Here is an 11,380-nt window from a genome sequence, read left to right on the forward strand (position 1 = left end):
CTCAATGAAAAACTAGTTATAACAACAATAATAAAACATTAGAAACGATGAAAATAAATTTGGATTTTCTCAGTGGGAAAATTTAAAAAAACATAAAATATTTTAACAAATACTGAAATTAATAAGAGAGTTTAGCAAAGTTGCTTATATAAGATCAGCATGCAAAACCATCAGCTGCTGTTTTTATCAGAATAAAATACAAAGATATACAAATTTAGTCTGCACTAACCACACTATGTAATATTTAATATGTTTTAACTTTTAAAAAAATAGATACATCTACCTCGGATTGCCGGCAGCACTAAGAGGATCAAGCTTTGTTCCAGCCTTAATCATCTTAATTCTTTTGAGGAAGTGTCATCTACCTGGTGAAAATGCCTCTTCAGGAACAGAGCTTATAGAGACAAAAGTCAAAGGGAAGGAAAATGAGTGCAAAGATATATACCAAAAGTCCACGGTTTTGAAAGATGATGAATTGAAAACTAAATTGTAATTGTCCTATTATATTACTTTTTTCAGAATTAGAGAACATGCTGTACAACTTAATTGTTTTAAAAATCAATAGAGATATAATAGATAACTTTTTCTTGTCTTTAAGAACCTAAAAAAACTCTTAACTCAAAATAATAAAATGTTCACTAATGATATTTCTAAGGTATCAATGACACTTGAGTTTTCCTAGGAGGGACATCAATAACAGCCCCCTAAAGAAGATTCTTAGAGCCAGCTTTAGTTTTATGTTGAAACAGCAATTTCTCTTAATTCATCGAAGTAAGGGTGTACTTCCTACATCTCCTTCTACTAATAGTTCTAAAAATTTTCTGTTATGAAAACCTATTTAATTCCACTAAATTTGTTCTTTGATATTGGAATTATTCAGATGCCTAAATTCTCATTCTGTTACGTGAAGATTTAAATATTTTATTCAAGTTTATCGCTTCCATGTGAGAGAAGCCTACATCTTCTTATTCTATTTAGGAATCGTTCTTTAACTCTTCTTATTCATTCTAGGCATGACTCCTATATAATAGATTACTGATAAATATACCCTCCTACTTTCAATTTTTTCTTTTCTTTATTACTCATACATTTGCTCAATTTGTACAGAATACTGACAAACTTAAGCAGGTTATTAAAAATCATGAGGCAAAGATTGTTGGATTTTTTTTCAGTAATTCAAATCCGGTGACTAAAGTTTTTCTTAAAAACAAGTGCCTGAATCAAAGGATGAAAGGACAATATTATAAAAACTCCAGTTCTTAAAGGCTGTTTGTAATGTCAGATATTGTCAAAGAACCACTTTCTAAGATTCAGGACTCTTTAGACTGATGTTTATATCACCCATTGTGTCCTAAGGTAGAACACAAACACTAATTTTCCAAAAATAGTCTTAGACAATAGCTTCTGTTATGAAACAGAGGTTAGTAAAGGCTAAGGTACATATTAAAAGCTAAATCTACTTATATTATTATTTTGTAAATTATGGATAAAATTAAAAATTGAAGGATTTTAGACATAGAAGAGGACTTATTGATTAATATAGGGCTTCTGGTATAAGAGAATAGAATGAACAGACAAATACCTGTTTGTCTACTCCTTACTCTCCTTCCTGTTGAAATGACAGTCAATATATAAGAATGACATAAATCCCTAATGGATGAAGAGAATGGAGTAAGGAAGGGTGGGAGAAGTGGGTGTCAATACACTATGGTTATTTATGTGTACTATAAATGGAGTGAGAGTGTCTGCAGGGATACAACAGAGTGGAGGAAGCTGAAATACAGAATATACCTAGAAGGAGCCTGGAATGGAAGTGTGAAACTGAGTTGCCAGTTCAAAGTGTGAGCTGGTAGCTGGACAGAAAGCAGGCCAGTTAACTGAAGGACTTTGTACAGGTTAATATGAAGGCTTTACAGGTTAATATGATTTCCTAAATGATCAGATGCATCATATGAAAAAAGAAAGCAAATGAGAAGAGAAAGGCTGTATAGAACAGGTTTAGGGGGAAGGATGAAAAGTTAAGTTTCAGTTTCATGAAGTTTGAGACTTCAACTCAGGGCATATAAAAAATAACCAAGGTTCAAACCGAGACTGGCTTTGAAACAAGAGAGAGGAACTAAAATCATTGGAAAGGGGGAGTTTAACTTTGATGTAGGTATGACTGCAGCAGTGAGATATCGTATTAAGATCTGATGATATGAAATTTGGAGCCACTTCCTTTGTGGTGGGAGGAAGTGAGGAGAATGGCCTGGAAACTAAAACAAGGAGAAGAGACTTACCTATATTCACAGAGCAGCAAGAAAAAGTAAACAGCCACTGCATGAGAAGGTTTCAGGGGAATCAGATTTTGCTGAGTGTGTGATGGTGAAGAGAATGCTCATTTCTGAACTGGAATCTGAGCTAAAAAGAAGCAAATAGGATATATATGGAAGTTAGATTTATGGAAATTAGAAGAAGGGGAATGAGAGATAGCTTGGAATTCTGTGGCTATTTAGGTGACTGACATAAATGGGAGCAGAGGACATAATGAGGTTAGTTCTTACGGATGCAAGGCAGATAGTGTTGGTGAAACCGTGAGTGTCAAAATTAGGCGAGGTGGTGGGCTCCCTGATGACCTCTTGTCGTGGAGCAAAACTGAATAAGCAAAAACTTACTCAAGCTCCTGAGGCCCATTCATCATCCCTATTGATAGATTTGAGGTGATCTGAGAAAGCTGAGTCTTGCTTTGTGGACAATTCACCCACTTGAACTCCCTCAATGGAGCATCATAGGCCCAGAGAGACATGGCTATGGACTTAGTACCTTGGCATCACTTCTATCCCCTCATGGAGGAGATGGCATTTTACTCTGAAAACATAGGGTTCTCCTTTGACACTTCTTGGTGGGAGAAAGCAGGTCAGAGAAAGTGGGTGTTGGAGTGCTTGTGCTTTGGGATCCCTCATGACCTCTTTTGCTGGTATACATGAAGCCCGGGAGTTTAGTTCTTATTCTGAGCACTTGTACTACTCTCATGAGGGTAGAGATAATGGCATAGCAGACAGACGTGGAGAAGAGAAACAAGAGAACAGGTAGTGAGAAGTCGAGAGTGAGTAATTTTTTTACTTAATATTGTGGGGATCTTAATACATAAAGTTAATGAAACTAGAAATAGTGGTTTAATATATTACTTATAATTCAAAAATTAACCTATATTTACAGATGCTTACCCAGTTTCTTTGTGAATCCACCTATGGTTTTATTTTAATTAATTTTTTATTGCAAAGCAATGAAATGTTGCTTTGTGGAGCCAGATAGCATTATAGCAGGTAAATGGGTTTCTGCTAGATCTCCACATTATTGGGGAGATGCTCGAACACCTCAGAATATACACACCCTTAAGGTTCAAGGGCTGGGGTTGAGCTCTCCATAAGGAACTTTACCTCCTCCCAGAGGGGCGATCATTGTGTACATAGACATGGAGACAGAACCAGAATGACTTCCGTGGGTGGAAATAGTGCCATCAGAATCATTTATTATTATGAAATAAATATTATTTATCTACATTGAAAAAATACTACTCCTCCTAAAATCATTAACTTCTCCTCAGACAATTTTAAGAAATTTGAGTAATAGCACACGAAGTGGTAAAGACCCTTAGTCTTTCTGGTATATTAGAAAAGCCTTTTAATCAGTCTCTGGAAGGACACTAGGGATTGCCGCTGAATAAATATATTAAGAATAACAAATCAGTTCAACACCGAGTAGAGTCTGAGGTGGGATTTTCCATGGAAATTCTCTTATGTTCTGTACTAACAATAAGAAAGACAAGACAAAGACTAAGTAATTAAAGACAAGCTCGAAATGTTTTGTAACCAAAAGCTTGAAATGTTATGTAACCGGAATGTTATGTAACCAGAGCTGTTAGATCAGATACTGGCTGATTCATAGGTGAACGTCCTCTTTGTGGGTCCTCTCATGCATCCCCATTTTCAGAATGTAAATAATTTGGCTTTGTAGCCCTTCCAAAAAGGGTACTGTCCCACTTCTCCTGGCATAAATCATACATTGACTGAACGTTCACCATCTAAAAATCACTCAGGCTCCTTGAACCAAGGTGATTATCAGAGACAGCTCCTGGTAGAAGAGGTTGTAGATGTTAAAAGAGTATGATTTCTATATAAGAAAATATAGAAATTGACAGAATGGTTCTTATTTACTGGGCCTGGAGAATTCCTGTTCTGGCATTCTTAGATCCCTCAAATTTATTACCAAGGGGAAAAGGAAAAAGAGGCAAGCAGGCAGTAGGGTAAGCTGTTGTTTGCTTGCCAAGGAACTGGAGAGTGCAGGTTTCAAGACACCTTGAGGAAATTCTCCTGAGCCCTTAGCCAGGAGAAGAGAGCAGAAAACACTTTTCTGTAGAATCCCAAGAGGCATAAAAGAGGATGAGTAACTGGGTCCTGTACCAAGTTCCCAACCCCTAAGCCTTCCCAACATGGGGAAACTACACCAGTGTTTAAAAGTTTCTAGGTTGGAGGAACAAACTTGAGCATCAAGGGCAGATGATTTGTTAACACAGTACTGTGCAGAGGGCTCCTTCAGAAGGCATCCCCTGTGACCCAAACACAGTGAGCACCTTCTACTTTCTGGCCTTATGCCATCAATGCATCCAGCTGCAATCCATCCTCAAACCTGGAATCCATCTCTTGACTTCCCAGCCAGACCACATTCCATCCCTTCACTGTGTCCCACCCTGCCCAGAATGCATGCTGTTCTCCCAGAGTCTCATGGAAATGAGGCCTTGCACTGAAATAGGCTGTGGGAAACAAAAGGATAAGCAGGTCTGGACCAGTCTGTAATGGTAGCAGGTGAAAACAACTTGTGGAAAAACACATGAATTCATTAGGAAATAAAGTGACAGATCCCCAGCTGCTGAAGAACTAGAATGTCTATTACACTCATACAATTGATGTTTTATTTTAATACACCAGAGCTACCACACAAAACTTCCCTCCATGTGAAAGGCTCCAGATAAAATTCTGCCATCCCTCCTCTCCTCATGTCCTCCTGCTCAGACCCACCTTCATGCCCCTAAACCAATCTGCATCATGCCTGTTTCAGAGAGTCATGGGAAGATGGGCAGTGCCTCCATTGTCACCATTCCCCACACCTCTGCACACTTCTGCCCCTTCCCCTCTAGACTCCACAACTTCACAGTCTTACTGTTGTAAATATTCCTGTACAGTTAGTAATGATCAAATGATCCTGTGGTCAGAGGCCTCTTTGGCAGTGTCTTCTTACCCTTAAGAAAGGTCGTGAAATCCAGAAGGGGCAACCTTTCCAGGAGAGCTTTGGAGTCATTTCTGTGTGAGACACTATTGCATAATCCTGTAAGATTGCTTTTATATTTAAGGAATGATGTTACTTAACAAATGAACAAAAAAAATTGCAAATAAATTTTTAACAATGTTTACATTGGCTTAATCATATCTTCTCTCTTCCATGTCCCTTCCTTTCTCCTCTTCCCTAGAGGTCACAAAAATATACTCCACTTTCAGTTATCTAAGTTGTCTCCCCTCCTTCAAAGGGGAGAAAGGCTGGAGAGAACATGGGAAACATGAATCCAGTGATAATAACCTCAGTCAGCAATTAATCTCATCATCCAGTCTCTTCCAATGGAAGGGTTAACAGGAAAATGGTCAAAGGTTGACAAGAAGAAAGAATTGGAGGAATTAAATGGTTAATTCACCAAATGTAAAATGCCCCCAAACTGGAAAAGCACTAAATTAGTTTTGAAGGAAGAACAGAAGGGAGGAGTGAGAGAATATAGGAAGAAAGAAAGGAGAGGAGAAAATAAAATAAGATATAAACTACTTTGAAGATTATAAAAATGCAAGGTTTTGTTTCTCTTTTTTATTGTAACTCAGATGAAGCTTCCAAAAACAATTATCTATGTAAAAATAATTTGTCCTAGAGGATTCTGGGAGGATAGCAGAGTAGGGAGCACCAGAAATCTGTCTTCCTACTTAGACAACAAATTCATTGGCAGATTATGTCTTATGTAACTATTTTGAAACTCTGGAGCCTATTGAAGGCTTACAACTTCCAAGGGAAGGCTTAGACATAAATTGAGGTTAATTTTGGTCAATTTCAGCCATTAGTAGAGTAGCAACTACCCATCCCCCACTGCCAGTTCCATGGCAGGCAGCTGAGCACTTGTTCCAGGAGCAGCTTGCATGCAGTGTGTGGGGGCCAGGGCGGGCAAAATCATCCTGTTCTTCAAATTTCAGGTAGCTGTTCTCAGAATGCTGGTTGCTGCTTCTAACCACAAAGATGCAAACACATAAATGGGCAGCCATTGTTTTTGCACCTCCCCTCGTTGCAATCCCCTCCCTCATCAATTGAAGTGATTTCCAGAGGATTTAAAGAGCCAGCACTACTGTTCCCCCTTCCATTTTTTAAATTTTTCTCCCTTTGGGAGCCAGACATTAAAGACTAAGATATTTAATAGCAACTCTATATATAGGGAAAATTAGAAAGGTACTGCACATGGCCAGGAAAAGACACAGGCTCAGAAAAGACCAGAGATGTCAAGTTTACACTTTATGCTGATCCCTGGCACAGAGGCAGCATATAAGTATTAAAAACAACAACAGCAAACCCTAAGGAAGGGGAAATAACTGATTTATAGTTACAATATTTTTAGATTCAAATGTCCAGCTTCCAACAAAAAGTCACAAGGCATATAAAGAAACAGAAAAGCATGGCCTATTCAAAGGAAGAAAATAAATCAACAGGAGTTGTTCCTAGAAAAGACCTGATGGTAGATCTACTAGACAAAGACTTTAAAACAACTCTCTTAAAGATGCTAAGGAAAGATGTGGAGGAAGTCAAAAAAATCATGTGCAAACAAAATGGAAATATCAACAAAGAAATAGAACACTTGAAAAGAAACATTTCTGAAGCTGAAAATACAACATCTGGAATGAAAAATATACTACAGGGATTCAAAGGCAGGTTCAAGCAGGTAGAAGAATCAGTACACTTAAAGACAGGACAATGGAAATTATTGAGTCTGAGGAACAGAAGAGTAGAAGATTGAGAAAAAGTAGAGAGATCCTAATGGACTTGTGGGACACCATTCATCAGACCAACATGCACATTGTGGAAGTCCAAGAAGGAGAAGAGTGAGAGGAAGAGGAAGAGAGAATATTCGAAGAAACAGTAGCTGAAAACTCCCTGTATTTGATTAATAATATGAATATAAACATCCAAGCTCAACAAACTCCAAGTAAGATGAACTAAAAGAGATCCATACTTTGTCTTTTGAAAGACAAAGACAAAGAGAACATTTTAAGAGCAGCAAGAGAGAAGTGACTCATCACGTATCAGGGATTCTCAATGAGAGTAACAGGAGAATTCTCACCAGAAACTTTGGAGGCAAGAAGGCAGTGGGCCAGTACATTCAAAATGCTGAGAGAGAGAAAACAATCAATCTGTGAACTGATAATTCTACATCTGGCAAAATCATCCTTCAAAAGTGAAGGAGAAATTAAGACATTCCTATATAAACAAAAGCTGAGCAAGTTCATTAACACTAGACCTTCCCTGAAAGAAATGTTCACAGGAGTCTTGCAGGGTGAAATAAAAAGACACTGGACAGTAAATTGAAGCTGTATGAAGAAATAAAGATCTCAATAAAGGTAAATATATGGGCAATCATAAAAGCTAGCATTATTATAACAATGGTTTATAACTCTTTTTAACTTTCTACATTTTTTAAGAGACTAATATTATACAAAAATTATATTGACACTTTCGTTTGTAACTCCACATTTTGTTTTATATGAAATTTAAAAGATTAATGTATTCAAAATAATTATTGGCCAGATGGGGTGGCTAACACCTGTAATCCCAGCACTTTGGGAGGCTGAGGCGGGCAGATCACTTGAGCTCATGAGTTTGAGACCAGCCTGGGAAACATGGCAAAACCCTGTCTCTACAAAAAAATACAGAAATTAGCTGGGCATGTCAGTGCACACCTGTGGTCTCAGCTACTCAGAAGGCTGAGGTGGGAGCATGGCTTGAGTCCAGGAGGCAGAGGTTTCAGTGAACTGAGATTGTGCCACTGCACTTCAGCTTGGGTGATAGAGCCAGACCTTGTCTTAAAAAAAATTATTAGTTTATGTTTTGGGCACACAGTGTACACAATGCCTAATAAGGATGTAATTTTGTGGTCAACAACCAAAAGAGTTGGGGATGGAGTTGTAAAAGCAGAGTTGTGTATGTTATTGAAGTTAAACTGGTATAAATTCAAATTAAACTATTATAATTCTAAGATTTTTAAATGTAATCCCCATAGTAACCACACCAAAAAAGCTATACAGTATACACAAAAAGAAATGAGAAAGAAATATAAATATTTAATTACTAAAAAAATTAAACACAAAAGAAGACAGTAATTCAGAAAAGGAGGGACAAAAAAGCAACATAGAAAACAATATAAAACAAGTAAGAAGATGACAGAAATAAGTCTTTCCTTATCAGTAATTACTTTAAATTTAAATAGATTAAACTCCCCAATCAAAAGACAGAGATTGGCAGAATGGATTAAAAAAAATGAACCAACTCTGTGTTGTCTACAAAAAACTCACATAAGATGCAAAGACACAAATAGACTGAAAGTGAGTGATAGGTAAACAATAACCAAAAGAGAGCAGGAATGGTTATACTAATATGAGAACAAATAGACTTTTAATTTTAAAAGGTTAAAAAAGATGAAGACATTTCATATTAATAAAAGGCTCAATACAGCAAGATGATATAACAATTATAAACTGTTACCCACCTAATAGCAGATCATCAATATATATGAAACAAAAACTTTGGATAGAATTGAATGGAGAAATAGACTATTCTACAATAATAGTTGGAGACTTCAATACCCTACTCTCAATAATAAATAGAATGACCAAGACAAAAGTTATGTAAGAAAATAGAGAACTTAAACAATGTAATAAACCAACTATATCTAACATATATCTAATAACAGCATACATATTCTTCTTAAGTGCACACGAGACATCTTTCAGGACAGAACATATGTTATACCACAAATTAAGTCTTCACAGATTTAAAATGATTGACATCATATGAAGTATCTTCTCCAATGAAAACAAGATGAAGTTAGAAATCAATAACAGAGGAAAGGTTGGAAAATGTATAAATTTGTAGAAATTAAGCAACATACTCTTAAACAACAAATAGACAAGCTAAAATTTTTTAACAAAAATTAGAAAATACTTAGAGAAAAATGAAAACAAAAACAGAATATATAAAAATGTTTGAAATGCTGTGAAAGCAGTGCTAAGGGGAAAATTTATAGCTATAAATTCTTACATGAAAACATTTTAAATTAACAATCTAACTTTTCAAATTAAGAAATAAGAAAAGGAAAGAAACTAAACCCATAGTTAGAAGAAAAAGAAAATAATAAAAATAAGAGCAGTAATAAATGAAATACAGAGTGGAAACACAATAGAGAAAATCAATGACAGCAAAAGTTAATTCTTTGAGAATATCAACAAAAATAATGCTTTAGCTAGATGGACAAGGAAAAACAGAGAGCAGACTCAGATTGCTAAAATCAGAAATGAAGGTGGAGACATTACTATTAATCCTAATTCCACAGAAATAAAAAAGATTATAAGAGAGTACTATGAACAGTTGCACAACAACAAATTGGATATTCTAGATGAAATGAACAAATTCCTAGAAAAACAAAACTTATCAGGACCAACTTACGAGGAAATAGAAAATGTGAATCAACCTATAAATAGTAAGGAGATTAAATCAGTAATCAAAAATTTTTAAATAAAGAAAAACCCTGGACCTGATGGCATCACTGGTGAATTTTACCAAACATTTAAAGAACTAACATTAATCCTTCCAAAACTCTTCAAAAAAGTTTGAAGGAGAGAATACTTTCTAACTCATTCTATGAGACCAGCCTCACCCTGCTACCAAATCCAGACAAAAACACTACAAGCAAAGAAAACTAAAGACCAACGGCCTTTATGAACATTGAGGCAAAAATCTTCAACTAAATACTAGCGAACAAAATTTATCAGCATTTAACATTAAAATGATTAGAAACCATAACCAAGTGGAAGTTATTCCTGGAATGCAAAGATAGTTCAACATATGAAAACTGATGGAAAAAAAACACACCACATTAACAGAATGAAGGAAAAAAGACCACATGAACATCTTAATTGATGCAGAAGAAAATATTTGACAACATTCAACACACTAGAGAAAATGGAAACTACCTCAACATAATAAAAGCCATATATGAAAAGCCCATAGCAATCATCATACTCAATGGTGAAATATTGAAATCCTTTTCTCTAAGGTCGGGAACATGGCAAGGATGCCCGCTTTCACTACATTTATTCAACATAGTGCTGAAAGTTTTAGCCAGAGCAATTAAATAAGAAAAAGAAAGAAAGGGCGTCTAAGTTGGAAAGTAAGAAGTAAAATTATCTCTGTTCACAGATGAGATTATCTTTTATGTAGAAAACCATAGGAATTCTGAATGCAAAAATCTTCAACAAAATACTTGCAAACGGAATCCAGCAGCACATCAAAAAGTGTATCTACCACAATCAAGTTGGCTTCATCCATGGGATGCAAGGTTGGTTCAACATATGCAAATCAACAAAGGTGATTCATCATATAAACAGAACTAAAGAAAAAAACCACATGATTATCTCAATAGATGCAGAAAAGGCCTTTGATAAAATTCAACATCTCTTCATGTTAAGAACTCTCAATAAACTAGGTGTTGAAGGAACATACCTCAAAATAATAAGAGCCATCTATGACAGACATACAGCCAATATCATATTGAATGGGGAAAAGCTGGAAGCATTCTCCTTGAAAGCCAGCACAAGACAAGGATGCCCTCTCTCACCACTCCTATTGAACATAGTATTAGAAGTTCTGGCCAGGGCAATCAAGCAAGAGAAAGAAATAAAGGGTATTCAAATAGGAAGAGAGGAAGTCAAATAATCTTTGCTTGCAGGTGACATGGTTCTTTATCTAGAAAACCCCATTGTCTAGGCCAAAAAGCTTCTTAAACTGATAAGCAACTTCAGCAAAGGCTCAGGATACAAAATCAATGTGCAAAAATCACTAGCATTCCTACACACGAACGACAGGCAAGCTGAGAGTCAAATCATGAATGAACTCACATTCACAATTGCCACAAAAAACAATAAAATACCTAAGAATACACCTAACAAGGGAAGTGAAGGACGTCTTCAAGGAGAACTACAAACCACTGCTCAAAGAAATCAGAGAGGACACAAACTAATGAAAAGCTATTCCATGCTCATAGATA

At 36.1% G+C, this 11,380-nt stretch overlaps 1 protein-coding gene across 9 annotated transcripts in view; it reads left to right on the forward strand.

The window, feature by feature from the left end:
* Positions 1 to 5,449, forward strand: part of SLCO1A2 (solute carrier organic anion transporter family member 1A2) — a 135,468-nt gene extending 130,019 nt beyond the window's left edge. For 5 of the 9 annotated variants that reach the window (XM_055358458.2, XM_055358459.2, XM_055358457.2 and 2 more), the window contains one exon: positions 274 to 5,442. In XM_055358458.2, the coding sequence (XP_055214433.1) occupies positions 274 to 493 (220 nt within the window). In that variant the 3' untranslated portion in view covers positions 494 to 5,442. Of the gene's footprint in view, positions 1 to 273 lie in introns of all 9 variants that reach the window. The other 4 variants (XM_055358461.1, XM_055358462.2, XM_055358465.2 and 1 more) reach the window with 1 other exon arrangement.
* Positions 5,450 to 11,380: the final 5,931 nt, after the last annotated feature.

Source organism: Gorilla gorilla, chromosome 10, assembly GCF_029281585.2.
Source record: "Gorilla gorilla gorilla isolate KB3781 chromosome 10, NHGRI_mGorGor1-v2.1_pri, whole genome shotgun sequence".
NCBI lineage: Eukaryota > Metazoa > Chordata > Mammalia > Primates > Hominidae > Gorilla > Gorilla gorilla.